At 56.4% G+C, this 25,380-nt stretch overlaps 4 protein-coding genes across 4 annotated transcripts; 3 read left to right on the top strand and 1 right to left on the bottom strand.

Annotated features, from left to right (window-relative positions):
* Positions 1-753: 753 nt before the first annotated feature.
* On the top strand, positions 754-1,366 carry EAH_00018840 (hypothetical protein; the record flags this gene model as incomplete). The annotated part of the gene is made up of 2 exons (XM_013393732.1): positions 754-757; positions 1,158-1,366. 2 exons carry the CDS (start codon positions 754-756, stop codon positions 1,364-1,366), a joined length of 213 nt encoding a protein of 70 aa, XP_013249186.1.
* A 21-nt stretch (positions 1,367-1,387) lies between these two features.
* Positions 1,388-5,689, top strand: EAH_00018830 (hypothetical protein, conserved; the record flags this gene model as incomplete). The annotated part of the gene is made up of 1 exon (XM_013393731.1): positions 1,388-5,689. One exon carries the CDS (start codon positions 1,388-1,390, stop codon positions 5,687-5,689), a length of 4,302 nt encoding a protein of 1,433 aa, XP_013249185.1.
* A 1,039-nt stretch (positions 5,690-6,728) lies between these two features.
* EAH_00018820 (hypothetical protein, conserved) lies at positions 6,729-13,190 on the bottom strand (the record flags this gene model as incomplete). Its single annotated transcript, XM_013393730.1, has 1 exon — positions 6,729-13,190. The coding sequence occupies one exon, from the start codon at positions 13,188-13,190 to the stop codon at positions 6,729-6,731; it is 6,462 nt and encodes a 2,153-aa protein (XP_013249184.1).
* A 954-nt stretch (positions 13,191-14,144) lies between these two features.
* EAH_00018810 (hypothetical protein, conserved) lies at positions 14,145-25,304 on the top strand (the record flags this gene model as incomplete). The annotated part of the gene is made up of 20 exons (XM_013393729.1): positions 14,145-14,270; positions 14,813-14,982; positions 15,435-15,702; positions 15,969-16,213; positions 16,459-16,565; positions 16,907-17,148; positions 17,446-17,911; positions 18,118-18,562; positions 18,949-19,354; positions 19,603-20,159; positions 20,364-20,533; positions 20,907-21,268; positions 21,555-21,816; positions 22,073-22,317; positions 22,770-23,024; positions 23,373-23,425; positions 23,636-23,816; positions 24,170-24,288; positions 24,538-24,688; positions 25,200-25,304. 20 exons carry the CDS (start codon positions 14,145-14,147, stop codon positions 25,302-25,304), a joined length of 4,935 nt encoding a protein of 1,644 aa, XP_013249183.1.
* Between the last annotated feature and the right edge of the window lie 76 nt (positions 25,305-25,380).

The raw sequence follows: 25,380 nt of genomic DNA, 5'->3' as shown, positions 1-25,380 counted from the left end.
GTTGTTGTTGTTGTTGTTGTTGTTGTTGTTGTTGTTGTTGTTGTTGTTGTTGTTGTTGCTGCTGTTGGTGCTGTTGGTGCTCCTCGTGGAGCTGTCACTGCTGTTTTTGCTGATGTTGTTGTTGCTGCTGATTCTGTTGCTTTCCTTGTTCTTATTGTTCTTGCTGCTGCTGCTGCGGCTAGCTTATTTGCTGCTGCTGCGGGTGACGCTGGTGCCGTTGATGGCACTGCTGCTGCAGCGGCGGATGCTGTCCTTGTTGGCGTTGTTTCTGCACGTGCTGCTGGGGATGCTGCTGCTGCTGCTGTTGCTGCTGCTCTGAATGATGCCGCAGCGTATGGACAGCTGGCGGGTAAACTGCTCCCCTCTTTGCTGCTGTTGCTGCTGCTTCTGCAGTGGCTGCTGCTGCTAATGTCGTTCGTTGAAACCCGTTCAGCAAATGCTGCTGTCGCTGCTGCTGCCGTTGCTGCTGCTGCTGCTGTTGCTGCTGCTGCAGCAGCGGCTGCGGCTGTTTGCTGCTCTGCCTGCTCTTGCAATCTGTGGGAGCCCTTCTGGGCCGATAGCCCACATGCTGCTGTTGCTGCGGCTGGACCGTAGCAGCAGCAGCTGCTGCTGATGCTGTCTTTCCTGCAGTTGCTTCTTCTTCAGCTGCTGCAGCACACTGGCTGCTGCTGCTGCTGCTGCAGCTCAGCTGCTGTTGCGGCTGCTGCAGTAGCAGCAGAGTTCGCCCCCTGCTGCCGCTTTGAGCCAGAAAGAATGGGTGTGCTTCTGCAACACATAGGGCAGGAGCAGCAGCAGCAGCAGCAGCAACAGCAGCAACAGCAGCAGCAGCACTAGCAACGGTAGCAACAATAGCGTCAGAAAAAGAAATAGCGGGAGGATTCGCCAATTTAAATTAAATGCAAATTAATATTTAAAACATTTCTGTCTTTTATTATTTATTTCTTACGCTAGTCTGTGCTGCAGCTGGGGCTGCTGCTGCTACTGCTGCTGCTGCTGCTGCTAGGCGCATGCTGCTGCCGCTGGGGCTTCTCTTTCTCCTGTACGCCGAGGAGTTTAATAAAGCTTCCAGCAGCTTTATTGTGCACACTCAATCAAGGTTTAGGGTGTAGGGTGTAGGGTTTAGGGTTTAGGGTTTAGGGTTTGGTGTTTCGCTGCAGGTAGCGGCTGCAGGTTCGACAGCTCGAGACCTCCGCAGGTGTGGAGGTTTACGCTGCAGCAAAAGAAGCAGCAGCAGCAGGAGCAGTGGGAGCGGCAACAGGAGAAGCAGCGGCGGGAGCAGCGCAGCAACTGCAGCAGCAGCAACCGCAGCATCCGCAGCAGCAGCTGCAGCAGCAACAGCAGCAGCAACAGCAGCAGCAGCTGCTGATGCCGGGTTCTATTCGCCGCTATGGACCCCCAGGGCGGGACTCCGGGCTGCTGCTCATTAGCAGCAGCTTCTGATCCAGCAGCAGCAGCAGCAGCAGCAGGGGAGACACAGGACCCTGAGAAGCTGGTGTTTGTGCTGCAGCAGCAGCTGGAGTGTTTGTACACCGACCCTGACCCGCAGAAGAAGGCAGCAGCAAACAACTGGCTGCTGCAGTTTCAACGGTCTGCTGCTGCTTGGGGTGTCTCGCGGCTGCTGCTGCTGCAGCAGCAGCAGCAGCTGCAGCTTGTTGGGGCCCAAACTCTGGCGTGGAAGATTGAGAATGAGGGCTGGACGCTGCCTCAGCAGCACAAAGATGAGCTTGCTGCTGCTCTATTTGACGCAATGATACGCATGCAGCAGCAGCAGCAGCAGCAACAGCAGCAGCAGCAGCAGCTGAGCAGTGCGGTGGGTGGGAGGCTAGGGCATTGTCTTGCTGTTCTTGCATTTCAGCGGATTGCAGATCTGCAGCAGCGGCAGCAGCATGACGATGAGGAGCCGCAGCAGCAAGAAGACGAGGAGCAGCAGCAGCAGCAACAGCAACAGCAGCAGCAGCAGCAAAAGCAGCAGCAGCTATGGGCCCCTTTAGCGGAGATAATGTTTTTCGGTAGTCGTAATCGCTCCGGCTGCGTGAATGAGCAGCAGGTACCTTGCAGCAACAGCAGCAGCAGCAGCATAAGCAGCATCATCAGCAGCAGCAGCAGCAGCGGGATGTGTTTAGATTGGTGTTTGTGGGTGTGCGTAACAGCAGTTGCTTCCTTTCCTGCTGCAGCACGTGCTGCTGACGTGCCTTCTCGGGGGGGCCGCAGATACTTAGAGGGTTTTTATTCAAAGTGTGTTGCTGCAGCAAGGCCTTCAGTTATGCTCTTTGGCAGTCATGTGCTTGCTGCTGCTGCAGCAGCCTGCAGCAACAGCAGCAACAGCAGCAGCAGCAGCAGCAGCAGCAGCAACAGCAGCACAAATAATAACAACGACAACAGCAACAACAACAACAACAGCAGCAGCAGCAGCAGCAGCAGTGTTGCAGCAAACTGCGGAGAGGCGGCGCTGCAGCTGCTAGGGGTTTGGCTGGAGTCTGCAGAGACACAAGAAGTTTGTGTAGAGGAGCTTTGTTATTCTTTGTGCTGCAGCTTGTCTCCTTATAAAGAATTTGCTGCTCTTACAGACTGTCTTGTTGCTGCTTTACCTCGCTTACCTGCTTTTATGGGCCTTTGGGGTGTACAGTCAGCAGCAGCAGCAGCAGAAGACAGCAGCAGCAAACCCCAAGGAGTTGCTGCACCAAGACCTGCGGAATTAATGCTGCTGCAGCAGCTGCTGCAGACGTTTGATATGCTTGCTGATGATGTACAAGCAAATTTGCTGCTGCTGCAACAGCAGCCACGCTGCAGCAAGACAGCACTTCTTGTTCGTTGGGGGGGTGTGCTGCTGACGCTGATTGAGGGGCAGCCGCAGCTGCTGCTGCAGCCTGCAGCAGCACCAGCAGCACGGCTGCTGCTGCTGCTGTGGAACTGCAACCCGTTAACTTGGCTACGAATGTCTACCTTCTGGGCACAGCTAAAAGAGCAGCAAAGAGACGGCTTGCTGCAGCAGGAATTGCTGCAGCAGCTAACAGCTTCGGTAGCGCCTTGCTGCGTGTCCAGTCTGCTGCAGCACGGCAGCAGCAGCAGCAGCAGCAGCAGCTTGTGGCAGCAGGACGACGGCGGGGAGTTGGGTGCTTTTATGGAGGCAGCAGGAGATGTGTTAAGTGATTTGCTGCTGCTAGCTGAGAGCTGCGGGCAGCAGCAAGCTTTAGACTTCTTAGCAATGCTTGCTGCTTTGCTGCTGAGTGCAGTAAATAGCAGAGACTGCAGCAGCATCAGATGTCTCCTTTTGCTGCTAGATTCTGTTGTAGAGACAGTAAACGGCATTCCTCAGCCTTTTGCTGCTGTGCTGCTGGCATTAGACAGGCTGCCGCAGCAGCAAACTGTTGCTGCTGCTGCTGCGCTGCTGCTGGGCAAGGTGGCTATACACTTCACTGAGGAGATGGCTTGTGAGGGTTTGCTGCAGTCTCCGCTTTCTTTTGCTTTTTGCTGCTCTTCTCCGCTGCTGTCTGCTCTTTGGGTAGCTTCTCTGCGATCTCTGTGCAATTTGCTGCTGCTGCAGCCTGCGCTGCTTGCTGACGCGCTGCTGCAGCTGGCGACGTGGGGCGGCCACCACTTAGGCTTCCCTTTGCTGCAAGACACATACCTGCAGCAGCAGCAGCAGCAGCAGCAGCTGCAGCAGCAGCAGCAGCAGCACATACAACAGCAGCAGCAGCAGCAGCAGCAGATCCAGTGGTTCGATCCGTCGCTGAAAGCGGCGGCGGCAGCAGCTGCTGCTGCCGCTAATGCTGCAGCGGCAGCAGCTGCAGCAGCAGCAGCAGACACAGACCCTGCGCTTCTCGCGAGAAGGCGACTGCAGCAGCTGCAGGAATTTTATCAGTTTGTTGCTGCTGCTGCACCGCAGCAGCAGCCGCAGGTCGATGGCACGCTGCATGCTGCTGTTGTGAAGCTGCTGCAGCACTTCCCCCCTCTGGAGATGATGTCTCTTTTCTGCCAGCTGCTGCAGCAAACAGCACAGGGAATCCGCAGCAGCAGCAGCAGCAACAGCAACAGCAGCAGCAGCAACAAGCAGCAGCAAGCCGCAAGGCTGCTGGCGAGGTTAGACTGCTGCGCAGCTGCTCTTTATTCAGGGAAGGTTGAGGTCTCACGGGGACCAGCAGCAGCAGCAGCAGCTGCTGCTGCTGCTGGCAGCAGCAGCGAATCAAACTCTGCAAGCGATTGCCTAGCGCTGCTGCTGCTGCGGTCCCCCAAGGAACAGCAGGCGTTTCTGCAGCAGCACGGGGCAGCAGGCTGCACTCTGCAGCAGCAGGAGCAGCAACAACAACAACAGCAGCAGCAGCAGCAGGTAGTAGAAGAAGACACACCGCTATGGGTGCCTTTGCTGCAGCTGATCCTGCATGTGCTGCTGCATAATGCTGCAGCACCGCCACGCAGTGTCTGGGGAGGGGAGCGTCTTTCATTTTCTGTGCTGCTGGAGTTGAAGCCGCGGCAGCAGCAGCAGCAGAAGCCTGAGCTGTACTACTACCACGACTACCAGCAGCAGCAGCAGCAGCTGCAGCAGCAGCAGCAGCAAGGCAGCGAAACAGGAGGGGCTCTCTATGTCCGAGCCCTCAGGTGTCTGAGGCTGCTGCTAGTTGTTCTGGGGTGTATAGAGGAAGCACAGAGTATGTGGGCAGCTGTCATTCAAATGGTGGAGGCGTGTCTTTCTGCTGCTGCTGCTGCACTGCAGCAGCTGCAGCAGCAGCAGCAGCAGCAACAGCGGCAGGGTGAGAGCGCCGTTGCAGCATCTGTGGCGCTGCAGGGCTGCTGCGTTGTGCTGCTGTCAGATTTGCTGCGCATCGCAGCAGCAAACCCCCCGCTGCAGCGGCTGGTGCGGCAGCGATTAGCTAGTGACGGTGCTGCTGCAGTTGAGCTGTATATACACCTCAGCAAACACCTCCCCCAAGACATGACAGACGCATACATCCCGCTGCTGGAGTTTCTCTCGGCCCTCGCCTCTGCCTCAGGGCAGCAGCAGCAGCAGCAGCAGCAGCAGGGGGCAGCAGAAGCAGGAGAGGTTTGTTTCTTTGAAAGCAGCACATACAAAGATTCGTTGCTGCTGTGTGCATGCATATTGCGGGGGGATGATGCAGAGGTAGCGAAGAAGTGTCTGCGGTACTTGCATGTTTGCTGCTGCTGCTGTCCTAAGCAGCAGCAGCAGCAAATGGAGCAGCAGCTGCAGCATTTGCTGCCAGCAGTCCTCAGCTCTCTAGGAGTGTGGGGTGTTGAGAGCCTAGGGGTCCTATGGAAGCTGTTTGCGCGTTGGGGAGAGCAGCACAATACTACGCTGCTGCTGTGTGTCTCCTCCTGGTTAAAAGACAGCAGCAGCAGCAGCAGCAGCAGCAGCGGGAGCAGCAGCAAGCGATCGCCGCTGCAAGAGCTCGACCCAATGCAGCAGCAGCTGCTGCTGCACTGCCTCCAAGCCTTTAGGGGCCCCCGCATCCGGCAGCTGCTGCAGGACATGTGTCTGCTTGCTTCTGGTGTTACGTCGCCTGCTGATGCTTTATTGGCTTATGAGTTTACGCTGCACGAAGCTAGCAGCAGCAAGCATGCAACAGATGCAGCAGCAGCAGCAGCAGCAGCAGCAGCAACACCAGCAGCAACAGCTCCAGCTGCACATGCAGATGCAGCAGCATCAGGCACTGCTGCTAAACCCATCGAGTTGTAGCAGACTGAATAAGCCTGCTTCGGCTGCTGCTGTTGCTGTCCTTGTTGTTGCTGCTGCTGCCGTTATTGCTGCTGCGGTGTCTCTGCGCCGCTTCTGCACACCTAGGCAGATTTCACTCAGCAGCAGCAGCAGCAACAGCAGCAACAGCAGCAGCATCAGCAGCAGCAGTTGAGGACCCTAGGGGCTGCCTTTTGCTGCAGCAGCAATGGTTTTGGTTTTCACTTTTAAGTTCTGCTTCGATAGCTAGCCGCTTCCTTCTCTTTGTGGACCTCCGCTAGCTAGCTAACTTTCTATTTACAGCTAGCTAGCTAGCTAGACGTTCATAGGTAGCTAGCTAGCGGTCTAACTAGCTAGTCCTGTGGAGGTGGTTAGCCAGCTATCTATCTAGCTGTATATCTAGCTATCTATCTAGCTATCTATCTAGCTACCGACTCTTGTGGAAGTAGCTAGCCAGCTGTCTGTGTATCTAGCTAGCCTTGTGGCGGTACCCAGCTAGCTAGCTAGCCAGCCCTGAGTAGCTAGCTTGCCTTGAGTAGCTAGCTAGCTAGCTAGCTTAAGCGAGGTCGTATTCTCGTTACGTAAGTGCGTAGATGCCTGCCTTGTGCTCTCATGGGCTGCTGCTGCTGCTACTGCTGCTGGTGGTGGTTGTGTTGCTGCTGCTGCTGCTGCTCCTGAGGGCTCTAAATACTTCATTGACAGTTGGCTGGCATGAAGACATACGCTAGAGAGGCAGCAGCAGCTGCTGCTTTCGCTGCTGCTGCTGCTGCAGCTGCAGAGCTCTTCAGCAAACTGCTGGTGCTCGTGCTGCTGCTGCAACTGCTGCTGAGCAGCAGTGCCTCCCTCCCGCCTGAGGTGGCTAGCTGCGGCTTTAACGTGGCTAGCTGAGTCTTGCTGTGCAGTTAGCTGCCTAGCCAGCTGCACAGCTAGCTAGCTAGCTAGCTAGACAGCTTGCTGTTAGGCCTACCATCTCAGCAACCAGCTAGCCAGCTAACTAGGCAGCTAGCTAGCTAGCTAGACGCAGCTAGCTAGATGGGGCCTGCTAGCCCCGTGAGAGCTGCAGCGCTTTGCTAAGGATTGGTCGCTGGGTGCTCTGCGGTGATAAAGGGAGAGCCGTAAACCAACCCCCTCCCTGCTGCTGCTGCTGCTGCTGCTGCTGTTGCTGCTGCTGCGGCTCGTCTTGCTGCTGCCGCTGGCCTTCCACTTCATTTGCTTCCTCGCTTCTGCTGGACTCCTCGTCGGCGCCAGGCTGCTGCTGCTGCTGCTGCTTCTCTTGCTGCTGCTGCTGCTGCTGCTGCTGGTGCTGCTGCTGCTGAGTAGCTCCCTCATGGGGAAGTGTAGGCCCAGCGGTGGCGTTGGCGTTTAGTTTGCTGCTGCGCCTCAGCAGCAGAAACTGCATCTGGGCATCATGCTCCTGCTGCTGCTGCTGCACTTCGAGTTGCTGCAACTCATCGCGTTGCTGCATCATCAGCTGCTCCCGCTGCTGCTTGTGCAGTGCCTGCAGCACCTCCTGCTCCTGAAGCAGCAGCTGCTGCTGCTGCTCGAGCTGCTGCTGCTGCAGATCCTGCTGCTGCTGCTCGCCCTCGTGTTGCTGCTGCTGTATATTTGCTTCTTCTCCGGCGTAATATTCTCCGTGGAGAAGTCCTCTGTTAGCGTCACTTTGCTGCTGCTGCAGCTGCTGCTCTCGCTGCTGCTGCTCTTGCTGCTGCAGCGCCTGTATTTCCTCTTCAGTGTACAGAGGCCCGACCTCAAAGTCTCCGTCTGCATCATAGCTAAACGCGTCGCTTTCTTCTTCTTCTTGCTGCTCTAGCTGCTGCTTCTCTTGCTGCTGCTCCTCTAGCTGCTGCTGCTCCAGTTGCTGCTGGTCTAGTTGTTGCTGCTGGCTGGAGCGAAGGAGCAGCAGGCTGCTGCTGCGCTGGGTGTGAAGTTTCCGTTGCTGCTTGGCTCCTGCTGCTGCTGCTGCTGCTGCTGCTGTCTCCTCGTCAACTGAGGCTTCATCATCGGATTCCTCATCTTCTTGCTGCTGCAGTTGCTGCTCCTCTTCACGCCTTTGCTGCATCCGCCGCTGCTGCTGCAGTCGCTTCTGCTGCTGTTGCTCCTCGTGTTGCTGCTGCTCATACTCCTCTTGCTCCTGTTGCTGCTGATGCTGCTGCTGGCTGCTTCTGCTGCCAGCAGCAGCAGCAGCAGCAGCGTTTTGCTTATGCTGCGACGTGCGCAACTCGGATATATCTGTAGAGCTGGACGACACTACCGGGTTGCTGCTGCTGCTGCTGCTCCTTTTGCTGCTGCAGCAGCTGCTGCTGCTCTTGTTCTTGCTGCAGCGGCTGCTGCAGTCTCCTGATCTCCTCGAAGCTACTGTTCGCTCTGCTACAAACTCCGCTGCTGCAGCAGCTGCAGCAGCAGCAATAGCTGCACTGTTCACAGCAGCAACTGTTGCGGCATGTACAGCTGAAATCGCAGAAGGACCTTTGCTGCTGCTGCTGCTTTGCTGCTGCGTGCCGCTTGAGTCGCCTTCACCTTTTGCAGAAGGCAGAGCAGCAACACGCTGGCGGTGTTGCTGCAGCAGCTGCTCCTGCTCCTGTTCCTGCCGGAGCAGTTGCTGCTTCCGCGCCTGTTGCTGCTGCTGCAGCAGCTTCTTCTGCTGCTCCAGCTGCTTCTCCCGTAGGCGTTGCTGCTGTTCCTGGTGCTGCAGCAGTTGTTGCATCGCCACTGCTAGCCTTGGCAGAGGCTGCTGCTGCTGCTGCTGCACCGGCTGATGCTGCTGCTGCTGCTGCACTTGCTGGTGCTGCGGCCTTTGCTGCTGCTGCAACTGTTGCTGCTGCACTTGCTGGTGTTGGCGCTGTTGCTGTTGTTCCTGCAGCTGCCGCTGCTGCTGCATCTGCAGCAGCTGCTGCTGCTGCAGTTGCTGTTGCTGCTCTTCCTGCAGCTGTAGCTGCTGCTGGAGCTGCTGCAGCTGCAGCTGATTCCTCTCCACTGGGGCAGAAGGATTTGTTTGCGTCAGCAGCAGCAGCAACAGCCTCATCTGCTCCATCAGCTGCTGCCGGAGTCTAAAGAGCTCTTCATGCTGCTGTATATTTCGCCTGTGCTGCTCCTGCTGCTGCTCTAGCTGCTGCTGCTGCTCGTGTTGCTGTAGCTGCTGCAGCTGCTGCCTTTCAGTCTCTGGCTGCCGCCCCTCCCGCGACTTCCGTTGATGTTGCTGCTGCTGCTGCAGGTGCTCCTGCTGCTCGTCTATGTGCTGCTGCTGTTGCTTTAGAAGCTGCTGGTGCTCCTCCAATTGCCGGTCTCTCTGTTGCTGCAGCAGCATCTCCTGCTGCTGCTCCTGCTGCTCTAGCAGCAGCAGCTGCTCCTCTTGCTGCTGTAGCTGTCGCTCTAGCTCTGCCTGCAGCTGGTGCTGCTTCGCCGCAAGGGCCTCTCTTTCTTCTTCCATTTGCTTTGTATGCGCCTCTCGCTTTCCCAGCTGCTGCTGCTGCTGCTGCTGCTGCGCCTCAGCCAGCTGCCTATCCAGCAGCTGCAGCTGTACGTGAAAGTCCACTGGCGTCTTCTCCTGCTGCAAAAGCTCCTTTCGCTTAATTTCCTGCTGCTGTTGCTGCAGCTGCAGCTGCTGATGGTCCTCCTGCAGCAGCTGCTGCAATTCCTGCAGCTGTTGCAGCTGCTGCAGCTGCGGCAGCTCTTGCCGTTGCTGCTGCTGCCGCTGCTGCGGAGGGGAAGAGGCGGTACGGGCGCCATCCAGAGAGTTCGATGTAATGCGTTTCCTGCTGCTGTTGCTGCTGCTGCTGCGGCGCCGCAGGAGCAACAGCAGCTGCTGCTGCATGCATTCGAGCTGCAGCTGCAGCAAGTGCACCCGCGCGTCCAGCTGCTGTTGCTGCTCCTGCTGCTGCTGCAGTTTGGCGGGGCTGCAGTCAAATTCGTTATCTGCGATAAGCTGTTGCTGCGGTTGGAGCCGCTGCGTCACCAGCAGCTCCTGCTGCAGCAGCCGGAGGTGCTGCTGTTGCTGCTGCTGCTGCTGCTCCAGATACGCTATGCGCAGGCGCTGTCTTTGCAGCACCTCCTGCTGTTGCTGCAGCTGCCGCCGTTGTGATGCTACTAAGCGACGGAGGCTCAGGCCATCTGCTATTGAAGCAGCAGCAGCAGGTGCTGCTTCTGCTGCTGTTCCTGTTGCTGATGTCGCTGTTGCTCTTGATGCCGATTTTGAAGACCTTTTCCCTGTTGCAGCAGCAACAGCAGCAGCAGCAGCAGCTGCTGCTGCTGCTGCCCGAGTTCGTCTGACAAAGGGTTTTGCTGCTGCCGAAGGTAGAGCAGCAGCACAAGCTGCTGCTGCAGCGGCTTGACCGCTGCTGATGAGCCGCAGCAACTGCTGTTGCTGCTGCCTATGTTTATCCCTAATTGTTTTCACAAATGCATGCAGTCCTGCTGCTCTGACGCGGTGTCTCTGCTGCAGGCGTCTCCCACAATTAGAGACAGAGACGGAGAGACACGCGCGCAGCAGCGGGCTCACGGCATGGTGCTGCTGCTGCTGCTGCTGCTGCTGCTGCTTCAGCTGCTGCTGCCGCGCCACGTACCGACGCCGCCGCTGCAGCTGCATCCCCTCTAAACGCAGTACTGTTGCACGCAGGTAAAACGCCTTCCTGCTGCTGTTGCTGCTGTTGCTGTTGCTGCTGCTGCTGCTGCAGTTAAGGTTGCACGCAGCAGAGACAACGCTTTTGCTTTCCCCCGGCGGCTCATCCGTTGGTGCCTCACTGGGTTGCTGCTGCTGTTGCTGTTCTTTCTCCCGTTGCTGCTGCTGCTGCGGCTGCTGCTGCTGTTGCGTTTCCGGGTCAAGCGGCTGCTGCTGCTCCTGCTGCGTCTCCTCTAGCTCGGGCTGCTGCTGCTGCAGTGCCCTCTGCTGCATATCCTGTTCACGCCGCCGCCGCTGCTGCTGCAGCTGCAGCAGCAGCTGCTGCTTCTGCTGCTGCTGCTCGTGCTGCGCCTGCTCATTTCGCGTATATGAGGCCTCATCGATAGGCAGGCAGAAGGTGGCGCTGCTGCCAAAAGCAGCAGCAGCAGCAGCAGCCGCAGCAGCAGCTTCCGGTGCATCCATCCGCTGTCCCAGCAGCACAGAGACAGGGGACTGCAGCATCTCCCCTGCAGTCTCGTTGCAGGAGGAAGGGAGGCCCCAGGAGCAGCAGGATTGCTGCTGCTGCAGCAGCAGTTGCTGCTGCTGCGGCTCCAGATGCTGCTGCTGCTGCAGCTGCTGCCGCTGCTGCTGCTGCTGGTCGAAATACCATGAAGGCAGCGGCTCGTACTTAGGCAGCCAGTGAGGATGCTCCGGCAGCCAGTGCGGGCCCAGCTGCTGCTGCTGCTGCTGCTGCTGCTGTTCTGGGGCTTGTAGCTCCAGCTGCAGCGAGGGAGCAGCGGTTTCTGTCGGTGCTGTGGAGGGCTGCTGCTGCTGCAGCAGATCCTGCAGCAGCTGGATGCATGGCTGCAGCTGCTGGTGTTCCAGCTTGAGTTGCTTCTGCTGTTGCTCGTGCTGCCGTTGCTGCTGCTGCAACTGCTGCTGCTGCTGCTGCTGCTGCATTCCCGGGTGGGTCACTACCCACGCGGCCTCCTGCTGCAGGTTTTGTTGCTGCTGTATATCTCGGTTGTCCGTCTCAGGGAGCAGCAACGGCTGCTGCTGCTGCTGCAGCTGCAGCAAGTGCCTTTTCTGCTGCTCGTGCTGCAGCGGAATTTGCTGCTGCAGCAGCGCCCTGAAGGAAGGGCTCAGACACCGCTCAGCAAACGGCATATACTGTGAACAAGCGGCAGTAAAGGAGTCCCTCCAGCAACCCTGCTGCTGCTGCTGCTGCTGCTGCTGCTGCTGCACCTGCTGCTGCTGCTGCAGCAGCTGCTGCTGCTGTTGCTGCTCCTGCTCCTGCTTTAGCTGCTGCTGTTGCAGCCGCCGCTGCATCACTTCGCCTAAAGGAAGCGCCCGGAAGGGCCACAACGTTGACTCTATAGTCTCCTTTCCCTGCTGCTGTTGCTGCTGCTGCTGCTGCTGGAGCAGTTGCTGCTGTTCGTTTCCTTCCTGCTGCGCCTGCAGCTTTTGCTGCTGCTGATGGGGTCCTCCGTGACGCTGCAGCAGTTGCAGCAAGCGCTGCGGTGTCCCTGCTTGTCTTATTCTGCTGCTCCTCCTTTGCTGCTGCTGCTGACCTCGCCCGCAAGTGCAGCTTCCCTCAGCGCTACCGGCGCAGCAGCAGAATACAGCCCCTGCTGCTCCCTCTGCTCCCTGCTGCTGCTGCTGCTGCTGCTGCTGCTGAAGCAGCAGATGCTGCTGCTGCTGCTGCAGCTGCTGCAGCATGAAGGGAGCACCGCTAGCTTGGGAAGAATCAGCAGCTTCATCTGCACTCACATCCGGGCTTCCTGGAGGCATTGCCTTGTGCTGCTGCTGCTGCTGGTGCTGCTGCGGAGGTCCCGTCCTCGCCTCTTGCTGCTGCAGCTGCTGCTGGCGCCGCTGCTGCTGCTGCTGCGGTACCTGGTGCTGCTGTGTCACCTGTTGCCGCTGCTGCTGCCGCTGCTGCTGCTGCTGCTGCTGCTGCTGCTGCTGCTGTTGCTGTGTGTGTACAGGGCGCAGTTGCAAGAGGCCCCCAGCCCCTGCATCCCTGGCAGCTCGAATGTCGCGGGTTTGCTGCTGCAGCGCATAGCGTTTGCTGCGCTGCTGCTGCAGCCGCTGCTGCTTCTCCGCCCTGAAACGCTCCGGCGTGGGCACTGGCAAGAAGGGAGAGCAGCAGCAGCACATAGCGCCGCCTGTCTCGTGCTGCGGCTGTTGATGCTGCTGCTGTGGCTGCTGCTGCTGCTGCTGCTGATGCTGATGCTGCTGCTTATGCTGCTGTTGCTGCTGTTGCTGCCGTTGCGCTCCCTCCGTCTCCATGACCTGCTGCTGCCGCACCGGAAGCTGCTGCTGCTGTTGATGCTGCTGCTGCGGCTTCTGTTGGTGTCGGTGCTGCTGTTGCTGCTGCTGTTGCTGCTGTTGCTGCTGCTGCTGCTGCTGCAGCTGCTGCTCCCTTGCAATCTCCTGAAATCGGCGGTGCAGTTCCTGCGCCTCACGAAGTGTCTCCTCTTCCCACGTCGGCATAAAGCTTTCCTCCTGCTGCTGCTGCTGTTGCTGCTGCTGCTGCTGCTGCTGTGTATCTGCGAAGGCAGTTGAGGCCCCTACGGAGCCCCAATATGGCGTGCAGTCAGTTAAAGGGCGTCTTATACCCTGAAGGGGCTGTTGAGACAGCATTTGCTGCTGCTGTTGCTGCTGCTGCCACTGATGCTGCTGCACCGGAGCTTGCTGCTGCTGCAGTTGCTGATCCCACACGGTCTGAGAGAGTGCGCGGAGAGCCGACACAGATCGGCACCCGCACGGAAGCACATTGGGCTGACCCAGCTGCTGCTGCTGCTGCTGTTGCTGCTGCTGCTGCTGCTGCTGCTGCTCACAGGAAAGAAAGGGCGACTGGCTGTGGTAGAAGCTGAGGCCCATTAACGGCAGCTCTTGAGGGTCTGCCATTTTGACGGTCCCGTAAGCGCTGCTGCTGCTGCTGCTGTTGCTGCTGCTGCTGCTGCTGCTGCTCTGCGGAGCAGACAGTGCGGCTAGCTGCGCTGTGTGAGGGTTTGTCTAAACAAACAAATGCAAAAAAGGGATATGCAAAGGGGCACGCAGCAGCAATTGGAAGCGCTGCAATTGGGGTGCTGCTGCAGCTGCTGCTGCCGATGCTGGCGTTTCTGCTCGGGGCGCTGCTGCAGCAGTAGCTGCTGCTGCTGCTGCTGCTGCTGAGGGTCGGGCGGCAGCCCAGAGAAGCCACTAAAGGGAGAAGAGCTACAAAAGGGGGAAGCCTTAATAAAAGGCAAAGTCTCTCCGCAGAAGGTGCTGCTCTGCTGCTGCTGCTGCTGCTGCTGCTGCTGCTGCAGTGCTGCTACTGCTGCCGACCGTGCCCCGGGCGCCAGCGGCCAGCGGGCTGAGGTGTATAGACAGAGGCAGGGAAGAGCGTTAAAAGCAGCATTAGAGAGATAATAAAGCAGCAAATAGAAGATAAAATGCCTTTAACAAGCGCAGAATATCCTGAAAGAGCTGCTGCTGCTGCTGCTGCTGCTGCTGCTGCTGCTGGTGAGCGGCATACGGCAACGAGCAGAGGCAGCAGCACTGCAGCAAGGCGCCCGTCTGTCTGTGTTGTATAGGGTTAGGTTAGTAAGGAAACAAAGCATAAGAAAGAAAATAATAAAGTTTAGACAGCAGCTGAGAGGGAGGAGAAGAAGGAGAAGCAGCTGCTGCTGGAACACTGCATCGGCTTGTTGTGCTGCTGCTGCTGCTGTCGGCACTGCAGCAACAGCTGCAGCAGCAGCAGCTGCAGCAGCAGCAGCAGATGGCCGGGCGTCCTTCTTCTTCGCTCTACTTCTCCCGTTTCTTCGGAAACAAACAACCAACAGAAAGTAAAACCTTTATTAATTATAAAACGAAGATTTTATGCTAACAAACAAAAGCAGCAGCAGCAGCAAGAGCAGCAGCAAGAGCAGCAGCAGCAGCAGCGCTCCGAGCAGTCGGCTGCAGCAACGCCTCGCCAGAGCTGCAGCAAGCCACAGCCTTTTCCAGGTAAATATTCTTTTAATGATTTTATTTAGTGTTTTAAATATATAATATTTAATTTAATTTATATTATCTACCTAATTTGCTTTATTTATGCTCAAATACAGCTGAGCTTCCCCTCTACCACACACACACCGTGCAGCACGTGGAAGACACCTCGCGGCTCGCCCCTCTATTAATATCTCTAATTGCTCTGTATTGTTTTTCTTCTTTTCACGTATTTGTTTGTTGTCTTCTACTTTATATTCTTTAAAAAGAGTTTATTTAGTGCTGTTTACTTCTAAAAAACAGAAAAAGAAAGGAAGGCGCAGCATACAACTCCGCGGGGCCCCAGCAGCAGCAGCAGCAGCAGAAGCAAAAGAAAGCCTCGGGCTGCTGCTGATGGAAACACCGCAACGGAAATATATTATTTGTTTTTTATTTACTTATTATTTAATTTTTATCATTCATTTTTTATTATTCTTCTCCCGTCAACTTGCCCCTGAAGACCAGCCCCAGCGGCCGTCTCCCCAAGCCGCATCTTCTCTGTCGCTGTGTGTACACCGCAGCCGCAGCAGCAGCAGCAGCAGCAACAGCAGCAGCAACAGCAGCAGGAGTTTGAGTGTCTTGTGTTTGCTTCCTCGCTCGTGTTGCTGCGCCTAAAGATGGAAGAAGCAGCACAGAGAGCTGTTGCTGCTATTAAAGAAGGAGACACGGCAGCAGCGCAGCAAATCTTAGGGTCTCTAAACTCTGCGCATGTGCAGCACGCACTGCAAACCACCAAATATATCGGCAATCAGTGCTTCAGGTGGCCCTAATAAACCCTAAACCCTAAACCCTAAACCCTAAACCCTAAACCCTGATCTTCAAATGTATTGGCAACCAGTGCTTCAGGTGGACCTCATAAACCCTAAACCCTAAACCCTAAACCCTAAACCCCGGATCCTATACCTTTTATCCAAAACCCAAAACCCTAAACCCTAAACCCTAAACCCTAAACAATAAGCAATAAGCATGAAGCCCCAAACACCACACCCTAAAATCTAACTGCTGATCTTTCTGCTCCTAAAACGGTTCTTGCTGCAACAGCCGCGCAGGCTTCGACTCAGCTCTTCTGCTGCTGTTGTTGCTGCTGCTGCTGCTGTTGCTGTTGTTGCTGCTGTTGCTGCTGCTGCTGCTGCTGCATCTCAGGGCTGGTAAGTATGCAGAGGCCCTCCACCACTACAGCGAAGCCATTACGGGCTACAAATGCCTGCAGCCCAACCAGCAGCAGCAGCAGCAGAAGCAGAAGCAGAAGCAGAAGCAGGAGCAAAAGCAGCAGCAGCAGGAAGAAGAGTGGCGCGAGCAGCTGCAGCAGCTTCATTCAAACTGCAGCGCCTGTTATGCTGCTCTCAACCGAAATGAAGAGGCCCTTGAGGCTGCGAGAGAATGCATTCGTCTTAATCCCAAATGGCCAAAGGTGCCTATACACCTGATGGCTGCTGCTGCTGCTGTTGCTGTTGCAGCAGCAGCAGCAGCAGCTGCTGCTGCTGCTGTCTCCTTCTTTTTATCTGTCTTGTTTGAGTCTCTGTCGTTTCTCTGTCTTGCTTGCTGTTTCTTTGTTTTTGTTTGTTTCTGTTGCTGTCGCTGCTTTCTGTTGGTGTATAATTGTCCCTCAGGGGCTTGGTTACTTGTATGTGTCTCCTGCTGCTGCTGCTGCTGTTGCTGCTGTTGCTGCTGCTGTAGGGGTGGTATAGAGCAGCGCGCGCTTTGTATGGGCAGCAGCAGTACGCTGCTGCTCTCAAGGTCTTCCAGTGGGCCCAGCAGCAGCACAAGCAGCAGCAGCAGCAGCAGCAGCAGCAGGAAGACAGCTTCGCCTCTTGGATAGAAAAAAGCAAAGACAAACTCGAGCAGCAAAAGAGGCGCATGCGCTGCAGCACGGATTACAGCAGATTTCAGCAAGCGCTGAAAGAAGAAAATGATGAAGAGCTGTCAGTCAACAACCCCCCTGCTGCTGCTGCTGCTGCTGTCAGTAGTGCTGCTGCTGCTGCTGCTGCTAGTAGTGGTGGTGATGCTGCTGCTGGTGTTAATAGTGTTGCTCCGACTAGTGCTGGTGCTGCTGCAAGCGCTGCTGTCAGGAGTGGTGAGGAGGCTGCTGCTGCTGCTGGTATTTGTGCTGCTGCTGTTGCTGCTGCTGAGGTTCCGACGGGCTTGCTGCTGCTGCGCCTGCATGCAGGGAAGCAGCAGCAGCAGCAGCAGTAGGGGATATTGAGGGGCCATCCTTGGAGTTTGCCCCCACAACATCTGAAGAGCAACGCCGCCAAATAGAGGCCCTTCTGACAGGTGCAGCACCTACAGCTGCTGCTGCTGCTGCTGCTGTAGCTCCTGTTGCTGCTGCTCCTGCTGTAGCTGCCGTTGCTTCGGCGTTTGTTGTTGTTGCTGCTGCGGCTGCTGGTGGTGCTGTTAGCATGAATACTCCTGCACAGGGAAAGGCTAATCATAGCCAGTTGTTGTTGCTGTCTGTTGTTGTCGTCGCTGCTGCGCTGCTCTAAGAGCAGCCGCAGCACCAGCAGCAGCATCAACAGCAGCAGCAGCAACAGCAACAGCAGTTGCAACAACAACTCTAGCAACAGCAGCAGCACCGCCAAGACAACAGCCTCTAGTGTGGGATGCTGCTGCTGCAGGGACACCGGGAGCAGCTGTTTCTAGCAGCAGCAGCAGCAGCAGCAGCTTGTCAAAGCTGCTGCGCTTTGACCCGTCCGGAAAAGGTGCAGAGACACCGCGTGATTTTGCTGCAGACTTTGAAGGGCTCGTCGCAGAGAAGGCTGCTTCTAAGCAGCAGCAGAAGAAGCAGCAGCAACAGCAGCAGCAGCAGCAACAGTTGCTGGAAGCGCAAACGGGTGTTGCGCTGTGCAAATATATCCAGGTAAGGACTTCTGCTGTCTCCTCATCTGCTGCTGTCTCTGTCTGCCTCACTCGTCTCTGCCTGTACCTCGTGCTGCTGCTGTTCCGTTTGCATCTTTTCTTGAATGTGTTGCTGCTGCTGCTGTTGCTGCTGCTGTGGCTGTTGATGCGAGCCGTTCATTGCTTCAACCCCTCCATGGGTGCTGCTCCTGCTTCCCGCTGCACACGACGTTGTAATCTTAATGCTGCTGCTTCTGCTGCTGCTGCTGCTGCTGCTGTGGCTGCTGTTGCTGCTGCTGCGGCTGCTGCTCTGCTGCAGATGGGGACAGATCTGCGCGAAGCTCAGCGGTGCCGCAAAGCAGCAAACTGTGACCTTGCCACAGCCTTTCGCTTAGGGGCACAACGCACGGTCAAGAATCTGCTGCGTCGCCGCAGTAGCAGCAGCAGCAGCTGCAGCAGCAGCCACAGCAGCTGCAGCACCAGAACGAGTAGCGTCTGTAGCCCTCATGCGGACAGCACCAGCAGTCGCAGCACCGAAGACGGCGATGACCAAACCAAGGATCGCATCAGCCCTGCCGAACAGCAGCAGCAGCAACAGCAGCAGCAGCAGCAACAGCAGCAGCAGGAGCAGCAGGAGCAGCAGCATTGCCTGTTTGTGGGTATGGGGGACTGTAGCTTGCTGCTGGATGTCTCTCGCATGAACGCAGCGGAACGAAGACAGCGAGCAGAGGCTGCTGCTCCCCTGTGCCTAACTGCACTCCCTTTATTTTCATCTCCTGCGCTGAGTAAATCAACAACAAACCCTAATCGCTAGTCGTGCTGCTGCTGCTGCTGCTGTTGCATCAGCCGCAACTGTAACCACTGCAGCAACTGCTGCGCGATGTATGGTTTAGAATTTAGGGAATAAGGTTTTGGATTTAGGGCTCCGGCTTTAGAGTTCAGGAGTTAGGGTTTAGGGTTTAGGGTTTAGGGTTTGGAGAGTGCGCTGCAGTGGCGACGTACGCCGCTGTGCTGAGGGCGGAGAACGCGATGGAGGCCGCACGCATCTTGCCTATTAGCCCATATCTTTTGCTGCAGCAGCAGCAGCAGCAGCAACAGCAGCAGCAGCAGGCTACACAGGAACATGAGGGGGAAGCCAAGGACGAGAAGCGTGCGTCAGAAAGCATGAAGAGAGATGTGGGTGCTGCTGCTGCTGCTGCTGCTGCTGAGTTACCGCATGGCAGCAGCGGCAGCAACAAAGACGCCAACAGCAGCAACAGCAGCAGCAGCAACAGCAGCAGCAGGAAGCCTGCCCCGTTGATGCTGCAGCACCCGATATCTTGTGTCTTTCTTGACTCGTCTCTTTTTGAGGTGGGGGTGTTGGGGAGGCAGCTGCTGCCTCTCTCGCGGCATTGTCGTTCTCTGTGCGTGTCTCAGCCTGTTGTATTTCCTTCAAGGTAATACACCAAACGAAAATGCTGCTGCTGCTGCATCTGCTGCTGTTGTTGCTAGTGCTGCTGTTGCTGCTGCTGCTGCTGCTGCTTCTGCAGCCGTTGCTGCTGCTCTTATTGATTTGTGCCTGTTATTTAGGCTCCGAAGTTGAAGAATAACCGTTCATCCTTAATGCATTAGGGTTTAGGGCGTAGGGTCTAGGGTTTAGGGTTTAGGGTTTGGTGGCTACGATTTCAACGCCGTAGGACCTCGGGTTTGCTGCTTGGGGTTTGGCGATTACTGTCTAGGGTTTAGGGTTTAGGATCTGCGGTGTACGTGCAGTGAATAGTGTTGGTTTAGATTTAGGGTTTACGGTTAGGGTTTAGGGTTTAGGAGTCTGTGCTCGTTGCAGCGTGAAGGTTTGGATCCAGGCATTCGAAGTTCGGCTTCCACGCCTTCAGCCCCTTAGCTCTGCAGCAGCTGCAGCAGCTGCAACAGGAGTAAAAGAAGCAGCAGCAGCAGCAGCAGCCGAAGCAACAGAAGCAGCAGCAGCGGGGAAACCCACAGACTTCGATTTGTCTCCTCTAGAGGCAGCGGCTCGCTGGACGGCGCATGCAGATTCCGTTGCGTTGCAGCTGTGTCCCAGTGAGGCAGAAGAAGAAGAAGAAGCAGCAGCAGCAGCAGCAGCAGCCGCAGCAGCGCGAAAAACACCAGCAGCGCCCACGCAGCACTTCTACGGGGATGTCTGTACACCCCGCACCGAAGCGAAGGCGGTGCTGTCCTTTCGCTTTGACGGGCCCTTGGAGAACCTAGACCAGGTACTGTTAATGCTGCTGCTGCTGCTGTGGCAGTTTCTGCTGCTCCAGCTGCTGCCGCTGCTGCACGTCGTGCTGCTCCTGCATGCGACATTGTTGTTGCTGCTGGATGCATTGGTGTGGGTGCTGCTGTTGTCGGCGTTTGTGGCTTTGAAGATGTGTGTGCTGCTGCTGCAGGGATTGGTGAGTGTGTTGCATTTGCTGCATTTGCTGTTGCATTTGCTGCTGCTGCTGCTGTGTTGCTGCTGCAGGACTTGCCGCTGCAGCAATCCGCAGAAATATACCTCGAGGGCAACGGGAGGCCCGGGGCGGTGAACGCCTTTGCTGTTTGGCTCGACTTCTACGAGCAGCACAACGGAGACACAACCTCAGCAGCAGCAGCAACAGCAGCAGCAGCAGAAGGAGAAGAAAAGGAGAGAAACAAAGAAAAATGCTTGCTAAGCAGCAAACGCAGCAGCACATATACACACGCACACGCTCATTCAAATGGATCCTCCGCCTACATGCACAAGGGCCTGCAGCAGCAACACCACCAGCAGCAGCAACAGCAACAGCAACAGCAGAAAGAGCAGCAGCACCGTCTCTTCTTCTCCACTGCGCCTCAGCGAGAAACACCCGACAGTGCCTCCTCTTCAACGCCAGCCGCAGCAGCAGCAGCAACAGCAACAGCAGCAGCAGCAGCAGAGGGGAGGCACAGAGGGAGGCGTCAGGTGAAGCAGAGCCTTTTCTGGGTGTCTCCAGTTTTGCTGCAACGTGGAGAAGGCCTTAGAGTTAAGGTGGAGCACACGCCTACGAAACTCTCCCTCAGGTTAACAACCCTAAACCCTAAACCCTAAACCCTAAAACCTAAAACCTAAAGCCTAAGTCACTCAGCTGAGGATGGAGAGACGGCGTTGGGGAGGAATGCAGCAGCCGCGTTCGTTCGGTGTTTATGGCTTCAATCTGCTGTCTCCGTTGGTGTCTCCTTTTATACTGTCTATCTCTTTTGCTTCTCTGCTGCTCGCTGCTGCAGCATTATCGAGACCGCCAACTCCTCAAACTCTCCCACAGCAGCAGCAGCAGCAGCAACAACAGCGGCAGAAACAGCAACGGTAGCACGCCGGCCGTCTGCTGCTGCAGAGCAGCGAAGGGCAGTGGCCACTCATCAGCTGGACTTGGCCCGCGATCCCGTGTTGGTTCGCTGTAGGTGTTGTTGCTGCTGCCGCTGCTGCTTTTCGTGCTGCTGCTGCTGCTGCTGGTGCTGCTGCTGGTGCTGGTTCTGCTGCCGTCACAAGCAGGGGCAAGCAAACCGGCGCCGCTGTGGGGCCCAACTGTGCTGCTCTATGCCGCCGCAGGCTATTCTGCTGCGGCATGCTGCCTCCCTGTGCTGCTACTGCTACTGCTGTTGCTGCTGCTGCTGCTGTTGCTGCTGCTGCTGCTGTTGCTGCTGCTGCTGCTGTTGCTGCTGCTACAAGTTTGGCCTTACCTTCTGCGGGCACGGGGTCGACAGCGTGGGATCGGATCCAGCACATCTGCTGTGAGTGTGGGGTTGCGGGTGGGGCGTTCGTTTTTTCAGTGGTGCAGCTGGCGCTGCTGCAGCAGCTGCAGAACCACATTAAGGCCTTCAACAGGACCGTGAAGAGGCGTCTGCGGCTGCTGCAGGCAACAGCAGCAGATCCTTTGGGGGCCCCCAAGGGCCCCCAGCAGCAGCTGGCTGAGGCAGTAGCTCGGTCTCCTCCTATTTCAGTGCTGTGCAGCGGCGGCTGCGTGCTGCTGCCGCTGCTGGCTCTGCAGGCAGCAGCAGCCGCTTTCTGCTGCGCTGCAGAGACGCGCGAGGTGCGGAGCTGTGGGGCCCCCCTGCCGCTGAAGCTGTTTGCTGCTGAGCCCCTACTAGGGGCCTTTGAGCTCACGAAGAAGCTGCTGCTATTAAACGCCGAGGTGCGCCTAATGCCCCATGAATGGTGGTAGCTGCAGTCGCTTCAAACAGCCGCTGGCTCTGCTGCTGCTGCTGCTGCTGTTGCTGCTGCTGCTGCTACTGTGTGGTCGCACAGGCTGCGGCCCCCAAGCAGCACGCAGTGTCTTGCGTTTCGCCTACAGTGGACTGCTGGAGTTTGTTTCATCCCCGTCCCATGCGAGGGTTTAGGGTTTAGGGTTTAGGGTATAGGGGGGCCTTGTCTGTTAGGCGGCAGAGTGATGTGCAGCATGAAGGTTTGCTGTGCTGCAGCAAACGCTCGTGGCCCCACAGCCAAAGACTGAGGAGCGGGCAGACGCTTCCGGTGGCTGGAGGTCCTTTAAGGAGCTCTGCGCAACCAACCCAGAGGCGCAGCAGCAGCAGCAGAAGCAGCAGCAACAAAAGCAAGGAGAGGGATGTGGACGCGTTGTTGAGTGCAGCAAGACTACTGAGGCTGCGCTGCTGCAGAGAGCGAAGCTGAAAGAAGCAGTGGAGGCTGTGCAGACGCCTCTCTTCTCTCTCTTGCCCCCAGAAGGTTAGTAAGATAGAGTAATAAAAAACAAACATATGCATTAAAAAGGAAGCAGATGAATAAAATAAATCAATATATAAACAAACAGCCTCTAGAGGTAGGATAGCAGCTGGTTGCTGAGGGATATAACACGAAACAACGAACAATAAGTCAAAGCCAGTTGTTTGAATCCCAGTGGAGCAGCAAGGTGCTGCTGCTGCTACTTTTGCTTTTGCTACTACTTCTGCTGCTGCTGCTGCTGGTGTTGCTGCTGGTGCAGATGCTGAAGATACCACTGCGCTTCTCGCGTTTGCGGAGGTCCACCGGTTGGAGCCTGGGGGGAACATTAAGGAGCAGCTGCAGCAGCAGTTACAGCAGCAGCAGCTGCAGCAGCAGCAACAAGGCACTGAGATCGCTGGGGGCCTCTGCCGGCTGTCTGTCTCTCCCAGCCTCTTTGCTTCTTTGGCTCTAGACAATGCGGGATTAGGAGAAGGCATTTCTGTCTTCACGAAATATGCAGCAATGGTGAGTCGTAGATACAGCGCAGCAACGCCGGACTAAACACCCAGCAGCAGCAGCAGCAGCAGTAGCAACAGCAGAAACAGTAGCAGCAACGGCGGTAGCACCAGAAACGGCAGGCGCGACGTCAGTAAGAGAAGCGGAAGCAGCAGCAGCAGGAGCTGCTGCGGCAGTGTCAGTATGAGCAGCACCACCAACTCCAGCAGCAGAGTGTGCTGCACTTCCTGCAGCAACAGCTACGGCGGCAGCAGCAACTTCTGCAGTAGCTGCAGCATTTATTCACATAGTTAGTGCGCCTTTCGCTGATAGGTTACTTCATAGGAGCAGCTGCAAGGCGCATCTGGCGCCTGTACGTATGCACGAGGGCAGCAAAACGGCGCTGCGGGCCTTCATCCTATGTTTGTCGCTGTTGCTGTTGCTGCTGCTGCTGCTGCTGTGTGTTTGGACGCTTGCTTCAGGCCCTGCTGAGGAAGAAGGACGCGGGTTTGCTGCTGTCTCGCGTACGAGTGATGGGTGCAGTGCTGCAGCTGGGGGCGGAGGCAGCAGCAGCAGCTGGAGCATGTGGAGAGGAACCAGAAGCAACAACAGGAGGAACTGCGGAAGGTGCAGCAGGAGCTGTGTGGCTTGCTGCTGCTGCTGCTGCAACAGCTGAAGATGGAGACTACTTTGAGGTGTCTCTCGATGAAGAAGACTTCGTGCTGCTGACAGACCCGGTGCCTCTCTGGAGCGCTGAATTTTGTGTGTCTTTTCCTTGCTTTATATGTCTTCGCTGCTGCTGTTATTGCTTTTCGTGTGCTGCTGCAGCTATGCGTTCTGGCTGTGCTGCTGCTACACTGCGCGTCTTCGCTGCTGTTTGTCTCTCGTGTCTGTCTTTGTTGCTGTCTGGAGGAGAAATCCTGTGTAGCCTGAAGTGGTTGTGCTGCAGTGCTTCTTCCTGGTGCTGCGGCGCTCCGTGCCACCGTCGCTGCTGCTGCTGCTGTTGCTGCGGTGGCTGCTGGTGCCGCTGTTGGTGCTGCTGCAGTCTGCTCCTTGTGCTGCCTGCCGTTGCGGTCTTCAACCAGCTTCTTGCTTCGGAAGAGGCTGCAGCTGCGGCAGTGGATTCCGAAAAGAGAAGGTGCTGAGCTGCTGCTGCTGCTGCTGTTGCTGCTGCTGTTGCTGCTGCAGGCGCAGAGAACACTGCTAGTCTCCAGAGACAAAGACATGCAGCGGCACAGAAACTGCTTTCCCTCAAAGCGACCCGCAGCGGCACAGCCAATGCCATGGCCGTTTGGTTTGAATTTTCGCTCGGCGACTTCACAGTGTCTACGCAGCCTCAATGCATCAGGCACTTGTTGCAGCAGCAACAGCAACAACAGCAGCAACAGCAACAGCAACAGCAGCAGCAACAGCAGCAGCACTATGAAGGAGTTACTGCTGCTGCTGCTGCTGCTGCTGAGGAGGCATGGGAGGTTCATCACTACACGCAGGCGTGGAGACAGGCTATATTTTATTTGAAGCCTTCAAGGGTGCGTCTCTGTTTGCTACAGACAACCAGAACGACGCCTGATGAAGAAGTTTAGCAAGTTGCTGAGGGTTTCGGTGCTTATCTGCATTGCTGCACAACTGCGGGGATTGCTGCCTAGGCGCTGCAACTGCTGCTGCGGCAACTCCTGCTGTTCCTGCGGATTCAAAGCCCGCTGCTGCTGTTTTCGTGTTGTTGCTGTGCTGCTGCTGCTGCGGTGGCGGTGCTGTGCTGGTGCTGCCGTTCCGCTGCTGTGATGCTGCTGCTGTTGCTGCTGCTGCTGCTGCTGTGCTGCTACTGGTGCTGTGCTGCGCGGCCGTTATGCTATTGCTGCTGGTGTGGGGCTGCTGCCCTTAGGTCTCAAGAGGACAGACAGTGGACCTCCGCGTGCATGCGAGTGACGCCACATTGAAGGCGTTTGTAGGGCCTCGCAGCAACGAGGAGCGGCAGAATGAGGAGGCCTCAGATATTGAGGAGTAAGGAGGGGTATTCGTTGCTGGGTTTGTTGCTGGACTTGCTGCTGGGTTTGCAGCTTTCTTTGCTGCTTCGTTTGCTGCTGCGTTCGCTGCTGGGTCTGCTGTTGCTTCAAACAAAGCTCAACTCGTGCAGACTGCTTGTGACAGACGGCAAGCCTCGCCCGCACAAAGGCGAAATGCTTGTTGCTGCTGTTGCTGCTGCTCCTGCAGCTGGTGCTTCTGATGCTGCTGCTGCTGCTGCCGCTGCAGGTACGAGCTTCGCATGCAGCAGCAGTGGAGAGCCCTTCGTGAGGCGCAGCAAAAGGCTTCTGAAGCCTGGATGCATTTGCTGTTTTTCTCTTCCCCAGACGCGGCAGCAGCAGGTGGTGCTGCTGTTGCTTCGCGGCCTCAGCCAGCGCAGGTAGGTGCAGCTGTCTGTACACCTCAAATTGTCTGTAATGTCGGGTTGTAGAACGATTGAAATATAATGCAATCAGAACAACATGAACGTGCGTATTTCTTTTGTGAACACTGGAGCTCTTAAGACCCTCCTAAGACCCCGAAAGGATGAGAGAAAGAGAGAGGAGAGAAGGAGAAATGGCTGTCTGTGTGTATGCCCTGTGTCACTGTCTTTGTCTCACTGCATTCGTTTTGTCTACTCTTCAATCTTGGCCCTTATCTTTGTCGTCTATCTGAGGGATTTTAGTGTTTTTGCTTTTTATCTGTCACCCTCTGTGCTTGTTTTGTGTCTTCGTGCCTGTGTGTGTGTGCGTATATATATATATATATATATATATATATTATATATATCAATATCTACATATCTATATATATCAATATCTATACATATATATATATATATATGTGTGTGTGCTGTCGACCTCTATCTCCTACTATGTTTCTTTCTCTGCTGCTGCTGATCTCTTCTGCAGATTCTAGCAGCAGCAACGGCCATCGCCCGCTGGCCCGCTGAACAACGCAGTTTCTTCCTAGACCCAGCTGAAGCTGCAGGAGTTCTTCGCGCCCTCTTCTACTAAACCCTAAACCCTAAACCCTAAACATTAAGCGATGAACAAAAGGCAAACGTTTCGCAGTCCAGCACATATATATATA

Source organism: Eimeria acervulina, genomic scaffold (assembly GCF_000499425.1).
Source record: "Eimeria acervulina Houghton genomic scaffold, Eah_scaff124, whole genome shotgun sequence".
NCBI classification, from domain to species: domain Eukaryota; phylum Apicomplexa; class Conoidasida; order Eucoccidiorida; family Eimeriidae; genus Eimeria; species Eimeria acervulina.
Note: the sequence above shows the minus strand (reverse complement) of the source record. Positions and strands in the feature narration are given on the sequence as shown.